Genomic DNA, 21,994 nt, shown 5'->3' with positions numbered 1-21,994 from the left:
ACCAGGCTTTATCGGTTACATCCTCACCTGGAGAGGGCGCCCGATTCCTTTTTGAAGCTTTTTGCTTCCTGTTGCATGACCTCCTCCATCAAGCTGGCACGCTCTTTATATTACATATCATTGACATTCACAGACGGCGGCAATTTGACTTTCAAATGACTTTGCCCGTGATCTTCATTACGGCGCTTGTGTCGGCATTATGCTTTAATGTGACAGACGCAATAAAGCTTCGCCTCCCGTTCCTCCTCTTCGCGACGCGTCGCCGGGCATCCGAGCGCTATCAACCGGCTTAATTTGTTAATACTATAGTTCATGAGCTGTAAAGTAAACTATTATTGCTTAATGATCGCGACAGCGTGTCAGTGTTGTCTAATAGAGACGTACGACAGGCGTCGGCTAATGCTCTAAGCTAATACAGTGCACGTATTTATTTTCATGTGCATGTAAACAAACCGGCAGATTTCCAAGTAAGTCGTTCTTTAATTATGCAGCTGACTTGACAAATGTTTTTACAAGGTGATTTTGCCTCGGCTTGAAACTTAATTGCGCATTAGTTGGAGTCGGTTCCTGGGGCTATCGTTACAGCGGGACTCATTAATATCGGGTCGTGTATCCCCCTTTTGCCCCTGTCACTCCTCGTTAAAAATAGGCCATTTTGAGACCTTCGGGTAACGAAAAGCTCAACGTTTCACATCTCGGGGAATTGACACTCTTTCCTTTTTACTGGCAACATTACTGGCGAAAGAAAAAAGATCAGGAGATGAGTCAGCTGAGCGCTGTTGACCAGGAAAACGCGCTCATTTATTTTGGGACATTTAAGAAATACACTTTCGTTGTACAACAATTTGTCACCGTTAAATTCCAGTTACATGTGCAGTCCGAAAAATGGATCTACAGATTAGAAGGTAACAATTTGCAAAGCTGAGCCGAACAGATGTAATACGAAAATAAAATCGATGTTAAATTTTTGAACTGAATGCCTTTATTGTCATTATAGAAGTATAACGAGATTTGAGCTTTACCACAAGTGCACGCATATATAAGAATGAGAAAATATGTACAATAAAAATAGAATATAGTAAGGTCAAGTCAAGTCACATTTATTTATGACGCCCTTAATCACAAAAATGTCTCAAAGGACTGCACAGGATTACAATGACACAATGACCTGATCTTAAACCAACATGCGGGCAAGGAAAACTCAAAACCTCAGCGTGAGGAAAAAGAGAAATCTTGAGAAGGGGCCTCACAAGTGGTAATCCCCCTTCCAGGATGACCAGGGTGAATCACAATTAGCATGACTGTACACAGAATATTAAACACTAGGTAAGATGTTAAAAATGTCCGGAAAGTGCATGACAGCAGCGACGCCTCCAGCCTGTAAACTAGTCCAGAAAGTCTATGACGGCCACGACACAGTTTCCCATCTCTGCCAGCTGGTCCATGCAGGCGTTCACATGCTTCAGGTCAAACACTGGTCCGCTGACTCATCTCCAAATCGTCCTTCTACTTCGCATTTGTGCAATAGAACCAGTGCTCAGCTACAATCGGCTATGTATAAAGTGTCTGAAGAGGTAATGGTAGATGCAAATATGCTGTCATATACAGTAGAGGTGCAAAATGATGATTGATCCCGGTTCAGTTTTTTAGTGCAAACTATTGAGTTAAGAACGGTGACAACTCTTGGGAAGAAGCCGTCTCTGAGTCCATTTGTTTTGGCTGGTATGGCCCTACCACCGGGCAGCAGGTTGAACAATTGAAGGCAAGTAAAACAAACTTTAATTGCACAGAAAACAATAAAAGATAACTGTAGATAACAATATAACAAAAAAGTAAAACCAAGTGGCTAATTAATAAGAGTGCTGAAGAGGAACTGTGCCCCCTAGAACAGTTGAGGCACCCACGGACCTGTTCTGAAAAAAAATCATCTTTGCTGGGGGATTTATCAAACCTTATTCTTAATAAATAACCAGGTAATAACATAGTAAGAACATAGTAATAACATGATGAGTGGCTATCTTAGAAGTTCAAATAAATAAATTCCAGTTCACGGGTTTATGGACAAAAAAAATCTATTCAGGAAGCGATTATTTAAGAGAACAATATTAGAATCTACTCAGGTATTGATCAAATTAATTTATATATTTTACAAGAAATACAAACAATTACATTCCAATTTTGGTGTTTTATAAAGCGAACAAGCAAATAATGTGCAGTTTTTTTGGATGGCTATCTGGCTAACTTTTTAGCTTTGTAGCTAGCTGTCTTCCCACCTTTTTAGCTATTTAGCAGGTTATTTAGTTAGCGTTAATATTTTTTGTATGCTCTCTAGCTAAAATTTCATCTTTTTGGTTGATTATCAAGCTACGAATTGACGTCCTTTCTAGTTATCTATCTTCCTTTCTTCATTTTTCTAACTGGCTATATAGTTGGCATTTTACTCTTTTCGCGAGCTATCCAGCTCCCTTCAAGGTTTTTTTCATTTTTTACCGGTTTACCTTTTTAGCTAACTATCAAGCTATCTTTTAAAGCTAATTAGCAAGCCATCTGGGCAAGTTGCTATTTAAAAAAAATGTATATCGGACTGGCTGGTTCATTGGAGACCCCTACTCTAGTTGGACTTTTAAAGCTGATTGTAAAGTAAATGGAAGTCACAACACTTGGTCGTAACATCCAGTAACTTAATTTTCAGAGCTGAAAAACGGTAGTAATAAGGAGGTGGGGGTTGGGCAGGACCCGGGAAGGGGGCCCTGCTGAAAGGTCAGGCTTTTAGGGACTTCTAAATGCCAGTCGACGACAACAAAGACAACACGATAACTCTTTTCGGTTTACGAGATTTTATTTCGTTTGGCTATCGACTAAATTGCATGTTAGCTTATCTCTAAGGGAGAGCCCAGACCCCCTGCGGAGGAAACTCATTTCAGCCGCTTGTATCAGGGATCTTGTTCTTTCTGTTGTGACGCACAATTCATGACCATAGATGAGGGTAGGAACGTAGATTAACCGGTAAATCAAGAAGGCTCATTTTGAACATTAGGATTCCAAATAATTATTCATTACCGCAATCAGTAAACAAATTTGCCTCTAAGTGTTGCTAGTGCTCCAACGTAACGTTTTTTCTCTCTGAAGGATGCTATTATTTCCTTCCATGACATTACTTTATTACTCTGAGTTCTTTGAGTTCGGATATGAATTGCTAATCCTAGGCGGCGCCACGTGTTCGATGTGCAATGAGTCAGCCAAGTAAGAGAAAAAAGAGGACAAGCCATCGATCAGCCCCTCTTTTTATATAGAGCGACGCCTGACCAGATCATGGGCGTGGTCTTGGATATCTGATTCACTCAGTACTAGATCATGTCTTTATGGGCGTGGTCTTAGATATCTGATACACTCAGTACTAGATCATGCCTCTATGGGGGTGGTCTTGGATATCTGATACACTCAGTATCCGGTGACAGTGTTTGAAATTGTTGAACTTGTTAGAAAGCCAAAGAAGTGAGAAATATGCGTAATGTTCTGTACTTGAGAATATCCCTCCAATAAACAGAATTAGGCACAGTGAGAACATCATTTTATAAATGCATTGCCTTGGATGTTTTAATGACATTCAAAATTTCATGTTATCAGATTCCATTAGGGTACGTGGTGATTTGGTACGCTCCAGAACTGTCCAAAAGTGGGACGCCATCGTTCCATCCATTCCAAAGCGAGCCATCCAAAACATAGAAGAAGGAAGGAATTTTTGTGCTGGGCTTATATGCTCTACAAATAATTTATAATATGCTAAAAAATCTGCCCTTGCGTTGAGATAAACATGTCATAATTATTTTCTTTACTTTATATAGTTTATTAAATTATTTAAATTTATTAAATTCCCTCTGTATTTCTGCAACTTTTTCCGATCCCTTGACGATTGTTAACCATGTAGCGTTTGACTATTTCATGCCAGTTTTATTTGTAATGATGCACTATTTAATGAAAAATTACTTAAAAAAAAGATACTTTTATGAAAACGGGCTAAAGGGGCCCCCTATCGGACCAAAGGGGTACTACAACTATAACCCTCACATTGAAATCTAATGCACTTACTTGCATTGATTTAACGTGCTAAGTGGCTCAAAAATCATGCAACACAATTAATTGATAAGTTGCCAACGCTTTCAGTCCAGTTTAGTTTAGAAAATGTATTGTCATTGTCATTCACAGTTCAAAGAAAATACAAAAATCCATAAATATTCAAAATGTATTAAGCTAAAAAATACCCATAGATAACCCACTATACACATTAAAAGTAAAAGTGCAGACAACAATAGTCGATTTTAATTGATTTTACCGATTCGTTGTTGCAGCCCTAGTAGGAACCTTTATTTTTAAAAATTACAATGATATCTCAGTACTCGACCATAATATGTTCGGGATCAATTTTCCAACAGCGAATTGTTCGAGTGCCGACACCGTTTTTTTTTTTTTAAACAATGTGAACTAGCTAGCTAGCAATGATTTACAATTCCCCTCTGATACTAAAGCGGCGACATTAGCTAGCCAAAAATTACCTTAAGCTGCTCATTTGTCTTCTCTATGGACTGCAAAATAGCTAAAACCCGCTTACATTCATAATTTATAATGAAAAATAGGTGCGTTGTCCTGTTATTAATGGCTCCATTTAGAACCTGGACCATGTTGTTGACGATGCATTTAAGAGAGTTGTTACGGGCAAAAAACACAAATTAAATTACTGAAAAGTATTTATAACTGTGGTGATAAATATGTATTATATTGGTATATATACAGATATACAGTAAACCCTCGCTTAAACACGTTAAAATTTTACGTTTTGCTACTTCCTCATTTACAGCATGGGTCGTGTTCTGCATTCTGATTGGCTAAACATGATCTGCAGGTCAATAACATTTGGGATTGTTTGTGTGTTCGTAAAACAGCTTGTCAAATTAACCTCACCTGTATTTTTTTCTTCTTTTTTTTCTTTTGCACACGATTTTTATATGTTTTTATCACAAAAAACTGAAAACATTTAGAAAGTAGTTCAAAAAAATCATCTGTAAATTGATTTTTGCCCATTTAAAGTATTATTTTTGTTATATACCTTTTCTCTCTTCTTTTTCATACTTACGTATTTTTCTTTCTTATTTGCCCCTTCTTTTTCTCATTTTTTTCTCTTCATTTTTTCATATTTTTCCCAATTTTCCTGGAGTATACAGTAATGTTTACTCGCAAGTTTTTTGAGATATATAAAAAAAACAAACTTCAGCGATTTGGTGCTCGCTGGACGAGGGAAGCAAGCCGCTCACGCTATCGGAGCATGTTCGGAATGCGAAGCCGGATCTTCCGGAACGGGAGATTGTAGCGTGGTCAAACGGGAAAAAAGTGTCGATAGCCGGAGCGGGGGATCAGAGCGTGGTTGGTAGTCAAAAACAGGTCGTTAGCTGGGATGGGGGATCAGAACGTGGTCGGTGGTCAAAAACTGGTCGTTAGCCAGGACGGGAGATCAGAACGTGGTCGGTGGTCAGAAACGAGTCGTAGCCGGAGACAAACGGGGAATCAGGAACAGAAGAGTGGGATACGGGTGAAAAAACGGTACAGACGGGCGTCAGAATCCAAGTGCTTCCCTTGAGTAAACAGAGGTTCGCTGACGGACTGACGAGGGGCGAGTGGGAGCACTGAGCTTAAATAGGAGGGGGAACCAATCAGGTAACCAGCAGCAGCTGGCGCCAAACGAGCGGACCCAGGTGAGTGCAATGAGTAATCATAACATTTTCTTCTTTTATTTCATTTTTTTGCTTTTGTCATTTTCTTCTTTTCACATTTTTCTCTCATTTCCCCATTTACTCTTCTCTATTTTCTTGCGGTTTTCAAATAACTCAGGGAAAATGATTTTGTGCTTTGGTTTGGTCGCTCTGAGTCTGTGCGGTTTGTATTCTCCCTTGTGCATTTGGCACTCGTTTTCGGTTGCAAAACACCCTACAGGGACATCTAGTGGTCAAATATTACACACTGTACCTTTTGAACCTGCGGCTTAAAATCCGTTGCGGCTTGCACAGAGACAAATGTAAGTTTCGTTGCCAAATTTGAGCATGCGGATTCGAATCAGGTGCACTCCGCAGTCCGGAATTTACGTTATTCATATTATGCTTAACAGGGTTGGGTAGGGTTACTTTAACTGGATTACTTTTAATTACTTTGGGATGATTCCAATACAAAATATGCTAATAAAAGACAAAAGACACTAAATATGAATAAAATGATGACTCACAACACGTGGTAAGCTTTCTCTCCTGGCTTTGATCTCTTTGATCTCCGGCAAAACATAACATAAATCCAAACAGCTTGCCAACATCATTTTTGCTGTTCCATGTATTCTGTTACTCCCCAAGCCTGCACAAAATTTAGTCATTTTATTCATATTTAGTTTATTTTGTCTTTTATTAGCATATTTGGTATTGGAGTAATCCAAAAGTAATTGAAAGTAATCCAGTTAAAGTAACCCTACCCAACCCTGACTATATCCACAAAAATTTGTTTTAAAACTCCAGTGCCATCAAGAGCAGGTAAACATCTGACAGCTTTTGCTGTGGGCACAGTCCTTAAATATTGGTGTTTACTGGTTCATTTAGATTTATTAGAGTCAGGTGCAGGTGATGAGAAGCAGGCGTGGTGTCCTCCTGTTTGTCTGTATGTACTATATCCAGGGTTGGGTACGGTTACTTTAACTGGATTACTTTCAATTACTTTTGGAGTACTCCAATACCAAATATGCTAATAAAAGACAAAATAAACTAAATATGAATAAAATGGTGACTCACAACACGTGGTAAGCTTTCTCTCCTGGCTTTGATCTCTTTGATCTCCGGCAAAACGAACATAAAATGCGACAGAAACAAAATGAAAATAAATCCAAACAGCTTGCCAACATCATTTTTGCCGTTCCATGTATTCCGTTACTCCCCAAGCCTGCAGAGAATTTAGTCATTTGATTCATATTTAGATGCTTAAAGCTTTTTCATCCCACTTTTTTTATCGGTTTACAAATTTCTTTGTACATAGTAAGTAAGCGTCAGTCACGTGTTATTCACTATTGTCCACACTCCTCTAGGTGGGAGGTCATCCATATTAAGCGGCCATTAAACGGCCTTTCAGGCAAATTGAAAGGGTGTGGCAAGGGAAGAAACGCAGGTAAAAACATCATCTCACATTTGTCACCTGCCCGGTTATTCGCCGGATTTCACTCTCAGTAGCCTGCAGTTTCTCCGGTTCTCCTTTTTCTACTTGTTTTTCCGTGCGCCCCCGAAGCCCACCGCGGTTGCCCGGGAGCTTTGAGAGCCGGCGGCTTGGTTGAGAAGAAGCCACAAGCGCTCGGCTTTAAACCCCGAGAGCTTCTCGCGCTCCACCACTTGAGAAGGAACCGGCGCCGGGTCAAACGTGGGTGGAATCTCGCAGAGGACGATTCGGGGGCTTTTGTCTATTGTTGTTGAGGTCGGGCCAAGGTCACGCTATATTTTCTAAACAAACCCCCCCCCTGTGAGAATATTTACTGCGGTCTTCTAGTGCCTCAAAGGGTGAAGACGGGGCTAAGCTGCAGCACACAGTGGCAGGAAAGTTGAGTTTGAAAAATTGTATTTCGAAAAAAGTGCTTGAAATTGACACATCTTGTATAGAGAATTTGAATTTGTTTCCATTATGCACAAGACATTTCTTGCGTATCATAAACAGACATACTTTACTTCAAAAAAATGAGTGCAAAAAGCACCAAGAAGAATACAAACTAGGTAGACTTAAGAGGACTGAACCATATACAGTGTTCATTTTACCTGTGAAAAGTGAGATTTATGGGTCCCCAAAATTTAGTGTTATCGAGGTTGAAATAGTAAATCGGCGACAAATATATAATATAAATTTATATATTCATTCAGTTTTAATCATCACAGTTTATTGGTAATACAAATCAGTTATCACTTCAAGATTTCTCAGTTCACAAGATATTGTACATGATACAAAATAATATTGCTGAAATAATTATATTAATCTATATTTTCATTTAGTTTTAATCATCACAGTTAATTGGTAATTCAAAGCAGTTATATCTTCAGATTTTTCAGTTCATATATTCTTCGTGGTTTGCTGTCCCGCCAAGGTTGTAATGCCTTCTCAAGGTCCAATCCATTATCATCCTCCTCATAGCGTCACCAAGAATATAATTTAGTCTATTTTGGCAGAAAAGTCCTTTTCTTGCAAGGAGTATTCTTTTGTTTATTATCTTTCGTCGAATCGTTCGCTTCAACACACGTGTTTTCCTTGCCTCCGCGATCTTCCGAAGAATTTCTCCCACTTTTTTTGTGCCGGAATTTTTGCCGTTGTTATCACTTTCTGCATGTTTCGACTTATTACTGACACTGAAGAAATGACCAATTTTGTGTCGATTTTCACCTAATTCTAACTGTCTTGCTCGACATGAATGAGGTTTATTATAAAAACAACTTGCAAATACAATTAAGTAGAAAATTACATTTTCCTATTCAAATTATCAATTCATTTTCTGCATTAAAATATTTTTGGTAATATACTGATTAAAGGGATCGCCATAAACCTGTCTTTTTTTAATTTTCTCCTTTTATATTTTTTCTTAACTTCTCTATACAACATAATAATTCGTAATATCAATCATCAAAGCAAGTGAGGCGTTTGAGAGCCGGCTCTCTTTAATGAGTTTAGCCAAAAAAGCCGGTTCTCTAAAAAAAGATGGACCAACGAGATCTCGTTTGCCGAGACCGGCGTACAGACGAAAACTCGAACCGCGAGACCAAAACAACAATGAACAACAACGGATCTGCCTGACGTAAAGTTTCGAGTGCGGTAAATCTTTGTTAAAAAAAAAAAATCGGGTAATAATGACAATTTTGTGTCAAAACAGTTGCGTCTCAGGAACGCTGGTTTATTTGAGATTATGCGTCCCCAGCAAAAATGATGCGTCTAGGACGCAGGGACGCGGATAAACGAGAACACTGCAAACAGATGGACAGTTAAGTAGTTTGTCATGATAAATTATATGATAATACAACTGATACGTTTACTTTGTTTTTAATATGGCACAACTGCATTGGATGCCAGTTAATCTGTTATTTTGACTGTTATACCTCATTGCTGTTCACTATTTTGACAGATAAGGCACTGTTTACATCATTGTCACTCTCGGCTAATGATGATGCAATTCTTTGATACCACACCCTTTAGAGCAGTTCTGCTCTTGTAACCTAGGAGATTTAATAAAAAAAAAAAAAAAAAAAGAATTTAGAACAGGTGGCAATTTATTATCTGAGGTTTCGGCTCTACGCTTTTCTCTTTGCAAACTCAAAATCCATTAATGTCTTCTCTCCTGGCATTGAATGTGTCACGACATTGTCCGTTGCCCGCTGATTGACCTCAACTGCACTCACTCGTTTTCTAATATTCCCTCTCCCTATTTAAGCGCTTCCTTTCTGGTCACTCTTGGTCAGTCCGTCAGTGAACCTCAGCACATGCAAGGCAAGCACTTTTGACTCTGGCTCCCGTTTTGATTCCCACCTGTTCCTGCACCCTGCGACTTGCCTGCCCACCTCATCTGCCTGCCTGATTCCTTCCCCTGATTCCTGCTTTCGATCCCCTGCCCCTGGGTTCCCGATCGTCTCCTGTTCCTTGACTTGCTACCCATCCCCGACCACGCTTCGTTCTCCTGTCCTAGCTATCCGACTTGCTCTGATCCACTATCACGCTCTGCTCTCCGGCCCCGACTATTCCCCTCGCCACCTCTCACCGGGCGTGAGGGCTTCCTGTTCCACCTGCCCAGCGAGCACCAGATCACTGTTTCCATTTTTGCTGCAACACCCATGTTTCCCAATAGGTGGCGCAATCAAATCACATTAAACACTGCGTAAAATACAGTGAGGAATTTAGCGCATGCGTACCACCCTTCGTGAACCTTGAACAGACGTTTACCTTCATTTTTGTTTGGTTTCAATTCGTTGCTTTCTATAAAAATGAACTAAGCAAAAGAAGATTCAGCCTTGTTCCAACAGTTCCCGGGAATATCAGTCGGCAAAAATCGCTTGTTCGGCATATTTCTCGATAACGTCCCATTCCCCACTGTTTGTTCAAAAACTGACTACTGGGAAAGCTTTCAAAGAAAATAACAAGGCTAGTTATTGCCTAAGGCTGAGTATAAACATTGAGAGAGTAAATGAAAGTCGACATAAATATAAATACTCAAATAAAGAAGAGATACAGAATCCAAAACCCGTGATAGTACCACAAGCTAAAAGCTAGCGATATCTTACCCCGATCACTTGGTTGGCTTACGATATTTCACTTTCGAGCTTTATTTCTTCGCCAATTTTGCTTAAAAGGACTAAGATACATTTTGTGGACATATGGGATCGGCCCAGCAATTAATGTTTGTCGGCACATGGATCTTACGTGACTATATGGAGCACACCAAAGCCCTTTTGGTTATCGGTTCTTAACTCAGATGCCAACCGTTTTCAGAAGACGGGTGCATGATTGCCAGCCTTTTATTTATTTATTTATTTAGAACATAAACATTTCTTCTATCATTAGCATATATTTCAACATGAGGTGACTCATAATGTGCAAATGTATGAAATACAGCAAAATTGTACTGTACTAGCGCTTTTCTCTACTTGAAAACATCTATCTATTTTAAAAGAAAATCTAATGCTTTTGCAAATTTAATTGGCAACAAAAAATCTTCGAAAATAAATAAAATAGAGTGCATGATAACATCTACTGCATTTTAATGTAAATAGATAGATAGATACTTTATTCATCCCCGTAGGGAAATTCACACTTCCAGCAGTATCCTTGTGTTGAAAAATAAGATAGTAATAAAATAAAAGAAATAGAATACAGAAATACACAATATAACGTTTTGCTATAGAGTATTTAAATAGTGCTACGATAATATGCAAATGTAGGGGTGGGGTTTAATGTGGGCTTCTTCTCCCCCGGGTGGAGTTAAAGAGCCTCATGGCATGAGGAAGAAATGATCTCCTCAGTCTGTCCGTGGAACAAGACTGTGACAGCAGTCAATAGGTTGGCATGTGTGAGCTAGGTATGTATTAACGATAGGCTACACAATATTCTTTCTATAATTTATCATTTACAAGTTCATTTAGACTAGGGTTAAGATCGGGATGGAAAAATTCAGCCCGACCCGAGTCGCAGGTATATAAACCCGCCCAAACCCGGCTGATTAATTTGATTTGACAAACGAGCTAGAAATAGACCCAAAGCTTTAATTTGCTCCGGGCGTGCATAAAATACTCAGCTTGGGGTTTACTTGGGGCCGAGTCCCTTTAAATCAAGTGTGCCTAAATGAACGGTTTGTCGCCAAAATGTGCATCTCTGCGACGTGCTGCGGACAAAAAAGAAACTGAACAAAATGGCACAGAAAAGATTTACATTTCAGCAGATTACAAGCTGAAAATAGTGAAAGACTATAGATGGAAGGCTTGTAAGCTAATGGCAAGAAGCTGAAATAACTTCTGACGTGAGGGAGGTGGAAGGAGGAACCTGCACATTGTTTACCCCAACACCAAAGAGGAACATTTTTTTTTTTGATTTTTTGATTTAGTGATTTTGAGTTAGAGTTTGGTGAGTATTTCTTTATTCCTAGAATTACATGAGTAAAAGTAAGTGCATTCAGTCTAGATCCTCCACGGAGGAAACAAATGATTGCCATCTTAAGCTCGACTTTGGGTCGGGCCAAAGCCAAGATCTTACCCCTAATTCAGACCAGAATAATTGAATGGGCTCATATTGTCTATTGGTCATACACACCAGCTTCTCTTTGTCATATTTGGTTGGTTGGATCCCTTGACCACTAGGGCCAAAGGGGCCCCATTTCCTATGGTGTTTCTTGGGCAATTACAGCCTTCTGGCAACCATCCCTTAACATATAAAGTTGTAAAAAGTTTCTGTCAAATCGAATAGGACCTACTTACAGATTCAAGTATCTACAGGGTCCGAGACATGCTGTGTCACTCGTCTTATGCTTTCTGCAAAGACTAAACATTTCAAACAACAATGTCGAAAAAAAACAGCACTGACATCATCCATCCACCTATCCATTATCTGAACCGCTTATCTTTAGTAGGGTCACGGGGGTGCTGGAGCCCATCAGGCAGTAGGCAGGGTGACACTCTTAACTGGTTGCCAGGCAGTCCCAGGGCACACAGAGACCAGCAACTCGCTCATTCACACCTAGGGACAATTTGGACTGGCCAATTTATCTGACATGCATGTTTTTGGAATGTGGTAGGAAACCCACGACAGCACAGGGAGAACATGCAAACTCCGCACAGAAAAGCTGGTAGCTGGATTTGATCCAATAACCGCAGAACTGTGCCACGGACGCGCTAACTACTCATCCGCCTTGCAGCCAGTGACATCGTAGAGTTGTCCATTAAAGGCACAGCATGTTTAAGAGCAAGGGAATCTGCGGTTGTTATTTTCGCAAAAAATTATTTTAAACATGACAAAATCACATAAGTCGATAGGTATGCAATTCCCAAAACACAAAATCTGACAAAAAGTACTTTCTTCTTTCAATAAAATACATTTCACAAGTTTATCCAAACCAGAATAAATCATAAAGAATTTAACGGCCTCGTATTGTTTATTGGTTGTCTTTCAGATCGGCTTCGCTGTGTCACATTTATAAAGTGATAAAAGTTTATTACAAAACCTTCTTCCCAATTTAAAATGAGCAACAGATCTATTTAAAACCCTCTCTTTAATTAAAAAAAACCCGTCAATGACGTGCCAATCAGTTTTTAGCAGTTTTTAGTTTTTAGCCTAGCTTGATCTGACTGCTCCTTGGAGTGGAGCATCTTTATTTCAACTTCAAAGTACAATGGAAATAAACGTACCATTCGATGGATTGAATTCTTTCCATTTCTACCGAAAAGCCGAATCAATCCCTGTAAACTTTAAGAAGACTTGTGAACGAAACGGAAAAAATCTAAAAACCCGATCCTCCCCCACCCCTTGGAGCTATCTGAGCTCAGCCTTTGGAGGACAGGATTAAAAATTAATATTGGCTCAGGATTGACAGCAAACACCATTTGATGTGAGCCACAAAGAAGCTGGGGGAAGGGGGGCAACGCCGAGTAAATGCATGGGGGGAGCAGTAACCATTATCCCCCCACCTCCCTCCTCGGTATGCACAGCGGCTTTACCTTCGAGTCTGCGTCCTGGGCCTGGTCCGCCTTGGGCAGTGTCCTGGTTTGGCTCCTGATGTAGCACCTCTGATGTTCGGCAAAGCGGATTCCAGTGAGTCCCTTTTGAAAATAAATGAGAGAAAAAAAAAAAAAAGAAAAGTCGTGTTTAGAAATTCAGATACATCTTTCATTCGTTAACTCCGTCTGAAGCGCGTCTACCAGCAGCCGGTCAAGCCAACGCATCGAAAAGAGTCAATTTGAAAGGATAATCAAAGCATGAGTGGTTAATAAGTAATGCTGTTCAGTACACCGAAAAGTGAACTGCGCTCGTGCGGCAATGATCCATTATCCCTGATCACTTATTGCTGCGAGGGGGGACGAGCAGGGCGCATTGTTGTTTGGCCTGGTGGCTATTATTTGCCATTTTGTCCACCCAGAAACTGAACTCCACTCAAGTGGACGTGTTCGATTATCCCCGATCCCACATTCGACAGAGCACACTTTTATTGAGCTTAACGGTGAAGTGCACTTGCGCAGTTGCGATCCATTATCTCAGATCGCTTATTGCAAGAGGGGACCAGCAAAGCGCATTTATTCTTCAAGATGGGCCGCTGAAGGGAGACATTGTGGCCCACCTAAAAAGATCTTTAATGTTCACAACGTGATCTATTATTCACAGTCAACTATTGTTGAGATTAGGGGTTGACAGAGAACATTTTTACTTCATTTTGGGGCCCCCGAGCCTGCAATTGTGGCCCGTTTAAAAGGAACTGCACTCTTTTGGCTGCAATCCATTGTCAGGGGCAGGCAAAGTGTATTTTTGGCAGGCCTGGCAGCTCATTATTTGCCATTATCTCCCCACAAAATGAACTGCACTCATGGGGCTGCAATCCATTACCCCTGATCCCATATTGCTATGAGTGGGGACTGACACATAACACTTTTATCTGGCCTGGTTAGAATTACTTAGTGTTGCAACATCCATCCATTATGTGCACGGGTTATCCTCAGTAGGGTTGCGGGGGTGCTGGGGCCCATCCCAGCTATCCTCGGGCAGGGAACACCCTCAATTGTTTGCCAGCCAGTCGTAGGACACATAGGGACAGACAACCCACTCATTCACACCTAGGAACAGTTTTGAACGGCCAATTCACCTCACATGCATGTTTTGGAATGTGGGAGGGAACCGGAGTGCCTGGAGGAAACTCACGCCAACATATCCTTACTTATATCCTTTCATGTTTTGTTAAGCAAGAGTTATTAAATGTTACAGCATAATCTTTATGGTCTTTCTTTCATGCTTTTTTTCGGTCAAGTTAGTGTTGCAATGTATTCTAATTTGTTTTCATGTTTTGTTCAGTTATAGTTAAATTGTGTCCCGACCAATACATTCTCCCTTATCTTCTTATCATGTTTTTGTTCAATTAGAGCACAGCTATCAAACAGGCGGCTCGCGGGCCAGATCAGGCCCGCTAAGGGATTGAATCCGGCCCGCGAGACAACACTCAGAGAAGCGCAAGAGAAAAACAAGCTGCAGGTTGAAATATGTCAACTTGATGTTGCCAAAGCCAGGTGCCTCTCACAAAGACACTGTACTTGTATTTATTTCTCTCTCTCTCTCTCTCTCTCTCTCTCTCTCTCTTCTACCCCTTTTTTCCCACTCCGTCTCTTTCACTCTCTGTGTCTCTCTTTTTCTCTTCTTTTGTTCCTCTTTGTCTCTTTCTCTCCCTGTGTCTTTTAACCTCTTTTGCTCTAACTTCCTTTTTTCCTTTTCTATCTTTTCTCTTTCTCTCTTTATACCCTCCGCGCTTTCTTTTCTCTTTACTCTCCTTCTGTCTTTCTATTTCTCTTTGGATTTCTTTCTTCCTCTCCCTTTCTTTTCCCCCTCTCTCACAACTTTTTATCTTTTATTTCTCACACTATCTCCTTCTCTCTCTCTTTTTTTTTCTTTGTCCTGCTCTCCCTCTTTTTCCCTCCCGCTTTCTCTTATTTCTTTATCTCTCTTTTTCTTTCTCTTTAATCTACTAGTCCGGCCCCCGACAGAATGTTTGTTCTATCGTGTGGCCCCCGAGTTAAAATGAGTTTGACACCCCTGATTTAGAGTTACCATTGCAACATATTCTAAGGTATCTCCCTTACATGTTTTGGACAGGTAAAGTTAATTCCTGCCCCAACCGACAAATTCTGCGTTCTATTTCTTTCATGTTTTTGTTGAGTTAGAGTTACTTTCATGTTTTTCAACTCTTATGATGATGCATGAGATTATTGATCGGTTTTTCTCAAATATCCAAAACAAAAATGTGTACTCTTCACACTAAGGATGGCTGATGGCCGTTCAAATTCCGCTGTTTGAAAAACTGTTTCCTTCTTTAGCCACTCAGGTTAATTCTTGCTGCCAGCTTCTTTTAATATTGTGAGCAGCGCTGTTTGTATTTGAGTTCCTACGATTGGTGTTTTAACATATTCTTCACTTTCAGGCTTCAGTTACACCTAGTTAGTGTACCCGTGTTGACTCACTTTCATGTTTTGTTCTGTTAGTTCATTTTGTGTTCCTTAGATCTAGTAAGTGTTTGAACATTATGTCACAGGAAGGTGTAGTTGAGCTTGTGTTAGAGCTACGTCTTTGAATCCTGAAGTTCATGGACAAACGATATTGTTCTGTTTCCGAACACTATCCAATCCCGATACGTTTTCTGTAAAATCGTATTTTGTGTCTCCATTAATAGAATTTGCTTCTTCAGCCATGTTAGAACTTAACATCTTCTGCTTCCGTGCCGGTGATTCTTCTCCCGCTAGGTTCACTCCGGGTGGGGAAAATGTGTTAATTCTCTCCTCACTATTGTACGTTAATGTAACAAATTCCGTCCAGACAGCGTCTGAAAACAGGCGAGCAAAATCAGATTATATCCAATTTATTTCCTGCCGAGAGCTGCTCGTTCATCACACTGTATTAGAGCAGACAGCGGGATCTACATCTGCCGTGGAGTGAAAATTGGATGAGGGCCCTTCTTCTAAGACCGACTTGATTTTGTACGCGTTTAATTGCAACGGCGGCAACATCTTTTCAATCGGTTCACTTGACCGCGTTTTTTTTGCAGACGGCGTCCGCACGAAAGGCCTCGTAATCTAGCGTCTGTGATTTCATCGGCGCGGGGACAATGACGATCTGGAGCCGTGTTTACGCCGAGCTTTATTGTGACGAGTTTAATTTGGAGCGGTGGGCGGCAAAAGTGAAAGGGCCACGTTGCGATGACATACAATGATTACTGGGCTCGGCCGAGCGGAAAATGAAGAAAGACGCGTTAACGTGGAGAAAAAATAGAAAAACGGTTTTGAGAGATGATGCAAGGAAAAAAAAAAGGCCAGTTTTCAGGTACTTGTCTGCGTCTATTTGACATTGTGGAAGATGGAATTGCATTAAACTGGTCCAAAAACGTCTAAAAGACAACCAAAAGATGTCTTTTTTCAGTCAAAAAGTGAAATAAGAAAAAGGGTATTTTAAGAATCGTCCAAAAGACGTCCAAAGATGTTTTATTTAGTTAAAAAGGGAAGAAAGAAAGGACATCTTTAAAAGTCGTCTAACATATATCTAAAAACATCTAAAAGACATCCAAAAGATGTCTAAAAGAGGTCCAAAGATGTCTTTATTTAGTTAAAAAGGATAGAAAGAAAGGACATCCTTAACAGTCGTCTAAAATATGTCTAAAAACATCTAAAATGCATCCAAAAGATCTTTAGAAGACGTCCAAAGATGTCTTTATTTAAATCAAAAGGAAAGAAAGAAAATTAATCTAAAAGATGTCTAAAAATATCCAAAAGACATCCAAAAGATGTCCAAAAGACATCCAAAGATGTGTTTTTTTAGTTTGGTAATAAAGAAAGGAAATGTTTAAAATTCCTCTGAAAGTTGTCAAAAATACCTAAAAGACATACAAAAGATAAAGATGTCCTTTCTTTCTTTCCGTTTTACCCAAATAAAGACGTCTTTGAACGTATTTTAGACACCTAAAAGACGTCCGAAGGTGTCTTTATTTAGTTGAAAAGGAAAGAAAGAAAGGACATTTTTAAAAGTCGTCTAAAAGATGTCTACCAGACGTCCAAAACGTGTCTTTATTTGGTCCAAAAGTACAATCTGAAAAAGCATCTTGGAAAGGTGTCTAGAGGGCATTTTAATGTTTTATGTCCTCATTTGGTCGAAAAGTGAAATATGAATAAATTTTTTTTAAAAAGGTACCTAAAAGACGTCTAAATGACGTCCCAAAAACGTCTTTATTTGGTCAAAAATTGCAATGTGAAAATATGTGGTTGAAAAGGTATTTTGAAGATGTCTTAATTTGGAGGAAAAGTAAAATGTGAAAATACATATTTGGGAGGCGTCTGTATATTGCAACATCCATTGCAACCTGGTCATCCTGGAAGGGGGACGACCTGATGTGCGGTCCCTTCTCGAGGTTTCTTCATTTTGAGATTTTCCTTGCCCTCATGTAGGTTTTAGATCAGGGGATGGTGAAATAATAGTCTGTGTGCTGTGACTTGTCTGTGATCAAAGGCGATACAGATAAATATGACTTGACTTGACTCAAAGGACGCCGAGGAGATCACCCAAATATGTATTTATTTGGTTACAAAATTCACGTTTGAAAAGGCATTTAAAAGATGTCCAAAGATGTCCTTATTTTATTAAAAAGTGAAAGATGAAAAGATATATAATTTAAAAGGCCGCAAACATATGACTAAAAGATGCCCGATTATTTGGTTAAAAGATGAAATATGAATAAACGTCTCTATTCGGTCAAAAACTTAAATATGTATTTTAAAAGGTATCCTAGCACGTCTCCAAGATGAAACATACTTAAAAGATTTAAAAAAAATGTCTTTATTTGGTTAAAAGATGAAACTTTAAAAAAAAAACTTATTTTAAAAGGCATCTGAAAGACGTCTAAAAGTCAACCAAAATATGCCTTTATTCGGTTGAAAATATGAAAAAGGCATCTTGAAAAAGACGGAAAAATACGATAAAACACTTCAAGAACATATCAAAAATATAAGGTTGAAAAATGATTTATGAAAAACCTATATTTAAAAGGTGTCTGATAGACTTGTCAAGTCATGTTTATTTGTGACGCCCTTAATCAGTCTCACAGGGCTCCACAGACTACAGACTATTATGACAGCATCCCCTGATCTAAAACCTACATGACGGCAAGGAAAAACTCAAAAACCTCAACATGAGGAAAGAAACCTTAAAAAAGGGACCGCACATGAGATAATCCCCCTTCCAGGATCACCAGACTGCAATGGATGTTGCAATAACAAATAATACACATATATTGTCACCGTGAAATATAGGTCATTTGTAAGCTATTGTCACGGTTGCCATGGCGCCCAATTGGCCCTACCCGTTTGGTGCCAGCTGCGGCTCATTAATAGATTGGCTTTCCGTCTTTTTAAGATCAGTGCGTTCTCTCTTAGTTGGTCAGTCCGTCATCGAACCTCTGCCCCGTAAGACGTGGGTTCTGACTCGATCCTGTTTTCCTGTTGACATTTCCAGTCCGGTATTGTTCCCGTTTGTTTTTTTCCTGTTTAATATCGATTTCCAGTTTTGTTCCCATCTATTTTTGTCCTGTTTATTATTCTCTCCAGTTTTCGTTCCCGTCTTGTTGGTCCTGTTTTTTTCGATATTCTGTTTCATTATCAATCCTGTCTGTCCGTCCTGTCTGGCATCGACCCCATCTGTGCCAGACATGGGGACTTGAGACTTAGTGACTTGGACTCGAGTCGACTCGAGTCGCTGTTTTTATGACTTGTGACTTGACTTGGACTTGGCAATCTAAGACTCGGGACTTGACTTGTGACTTGACTTGCCCAAGAAAAAAATACTTGGGACTTACTTGGGACTTGAAGGTGAAGACTTGAGACTTACTTGAGACTTGCACATGTGTGACTTGGTCCCATGTCTGATCTGTGCTATATCTACTCAGGCAGTTGATACCGACCTCGTCGGCCTCTGGCTTCCTATCATTTCACGCCACACTGCTGCCCAACGTGCATGACTCCCCATTTCCCGTAAAATAAATAGCTTGTGTGAGAACGTCACGCGTTTGGGTCCTGATCCTGTTCTGGTTCATGACAGCTATAGAATAGAAGCGTGTTTTAAGCCAAGATCTTAACAGTTCCTCAGAGGTTGCAGATCGAATCTTAGTAGGGAGCAGGGTTGGGTAGGGTTACTTTAACTTGATTACTTTCAATTACCTTTGGATTACTCCAATACCAAATATGCTGATCAAAGACAAAATAAACTAAATATGAATAAAATGATGACTCACAACACGTGGTAAGCTTTCTCTCCTGGCTTTGATCTCTGATCTCCGGCAAAACTAACAATAAATGCGACAGAAACAAAATGAAAATAAATCCAAACATCATTTTTGCCGTTCCATGTGTTCCGTTACTCCCCAAGCCTGCACAAAATTTAGTCATTTTATTCATATTTAGTTTATTTTGTCTTTTATTAGCATATTTGGTATTGGAGTAATCCAAAAGTAATTGAAAGTAATACAGTTAAAGTAACCTTACCCAACCCTGGTAGGCAGAGCATCTAAAATTCTGTTCCAAAAAGTCTTTATTCGTTCAAAAAGTGAAAATAGGAGAATACATTCCAAGGACTTCTCAAAGACATTCATGAAATGTCTTTATTTGCTTAAAAAGTAAAATATGGAAAGATCTCTTTAAAAGGCCTTTCAAAGACGAGCAAAAGGCGTGGGAAATAGGTGCGAAAACGTCTTTATCTGGTTAAAAAGTGGAACATGAAAAGCTGTCTTTTAAAGACAGTGAAACATAAAAAGGTCTTACATGTTTAAAGTCGTGGACCTCCACCACCTCCCGACTCCCGTTTCCGATCCTGAAGATTTCGATCTGCCGGATGGGGTCGATCTCCATCAGGCTTTGTGTCTCCACACCGTCCAGCACTGCCTTGTATTCGTGGTCGTACACCTGAAAGGAAGTAGGTCACGTCATCACCCGATCGCATACCGATACAGTGGAACCTCGGTTTTCGAACGCCTCTCAGTTCGAACAAGTCGGAGTCCGACCAAAAATTTCCAGAAATTCTTGCTTCGCTGTTCGGTCAAAAAATCGGAGTTTGAACGCCGGTAATGCTTGAGTGCGTACGCTAGGGTGCGATGCTGAAAAGGAAAAGTAGTGCGTACAACTATTGCGTTTAAGAAAGAAATAATAGCAAAATATGAAGGAGGTGTGCGAGTTTCTGATCCTCTCCCCACCGTCCACCTCTGCCTTCTGCTGACCACCACAAAGGTAAGAAATCCTATGCATAATTCTTTTCTTTATCCTTTTTTTTGTATTTTTTACACATTCATGTTAGCGTAATCTTTTGTACAGAAGATTACGATAACGCGAACGTACAATGAGCCTGGGTTAGCTTCATGTTTACGTTAAGCATTCAAGGTAAACATTCAGGGTGTTGGGACGCAACCCCCTTTCCAATGAACCGCTCACCACTTGTTGTGGAGACCTGGGTGCTAAATGACTTGTAAATGACCTTATTTTTATTTTATTTTTTTACACGTTCATGTTAGCGTAATCTTTCGTACAGAGGATTACAATAACGCGAATGTACGATTAGCCTGGGTTAGCTTTAAGTTTACGTTAAACATTCAAGGTAAACATTCAGGGTGTTGGAACGGAGCCCAACATTCAGGGTGTTGGGACGCAGCCCCCTTCCCAATGAACCGCTCACCACTTGTTGTGGAGACCTGGGTGCTAAATGACTTGTAAACGACCTGATTTTTTTATTTTTATACGTTCATGTTAGCGTAATCTTTCGTACGGAAGACTACGATGACGCGGACGTACGATTAGCCTGGGTTAGCTTTATGTTTACGTTAAACATTCAAGGTAAACATTCAGGGTGTTGGAACGGATTAAAACGATTTACATTATTTTTAATGGGAAAAATGATTTCGGTGATCGAACAAATCAGTTTTCGAACAGGGTTCTGGAACGGATTATGGTCGAGAACCGTGGTTCCACTGTACTTCGATGAGTATCTTGAAGCCCCTGTTTGTATTTTATAGCGACTGTTAGCAGTGTAAAAATACTTCATTGGTTGAAGTCAAGTCCCATTTATTTGTGTCACCCTTAATCACAAGATGTCTCAAAGGACTGCAGAGGTTAGTATGACACCGTCCCCTGATCTTGAACCAACATGAGGGCAAGGCAAAACTCAAAAACCTCAGTTTAAACAAACACTATAAGTTCTAATTATCAAGGTTAAAACTTGAGATTTTAGAAGCATGAAGAAAAGAACAAACTCTGAATCAGAGATTTAGGTTTTTGATAGCCCCTTCTATTACACTCCTAAGATGATGCATGAGAAGATTGATCAGTTATTCTCAAATATTCAAAACAAACATGTACTCTTCACACTAATGATGGCTGATGGCCGTTAAAATTTCGCTGTTCAGAAAACTGTTTCCTTCTTTAGCCATTCTGGTTAATTCTGGCTACCAGCCCCTTTTCGTATTGTTAGCAGCGCTGTTAGTTTATGAGTTATGAATAACGAGTTATGAATAACATTTAACAAGTTATGAATAATATTTATGAATAACGCATGAGATTATTGATCAGTTTTTCTCAAATATCCAAAATAAACACACTAAAACGTTGCAGACACGCTCTGATAACAAATCCCGGTTTAAAAAACATGTTACAGTCGCTAAGTCCTTTGGTTCAGGCATCTCCCACTG

The 21,994-nt window shown here is 39.7% G+C and overlaps 1 protein-coding gene across 2 annotated transcripts in view; it reads right to left on the bottom strand.

Moving 5' to 3' along the window:
• Positions 1-21,994, bottom strand: part of tnmd (tenomodulin) — a 118,448-nt gene that overhangs the window by 15,057 nt on the left and 81,397 nt on the right. For both annotated transcript variants that reach the window (XM_088344189.1, XM_088344190.1), the window contains exons 4-5: positions 20,082-20,222; positions 13,248-13,349 (exon numbers count right to left, since the gene is read on the bottom strand). In XM_088344189.1, the coding sequence (XP_088200315.1) occupies positions 13,248-13,349; positions 20,082-20,222 (243 nt within the window). The remainder of the gene's footprint in view (positions 1-13,247; positions 13,350-20,081; positions 20,223-21,994) is intronic.

Source organism: Urocampus carinirostris, chromosome 9 (genome assembly GCF_059441175.1).
Source record: "Urocampus carinirostris isolate Australia breed hairy pipefish chromosome 9, RoL_Ucar_1.0, whole genome shotgun sequence".
NCBI classification, from domain to species: domain Eukaryota; kingdom Metazoa; phylum Chordata; class Actinopteri; order Syngnathiformes; family Syngnathidae; genus Urocampus; species Urocampus carinirostris.
The sequence above is the reverse complement of the archived record's forward strand: the minus strand, read 5'-3'. Positions and strand labels throughout refer to the sequence as shown.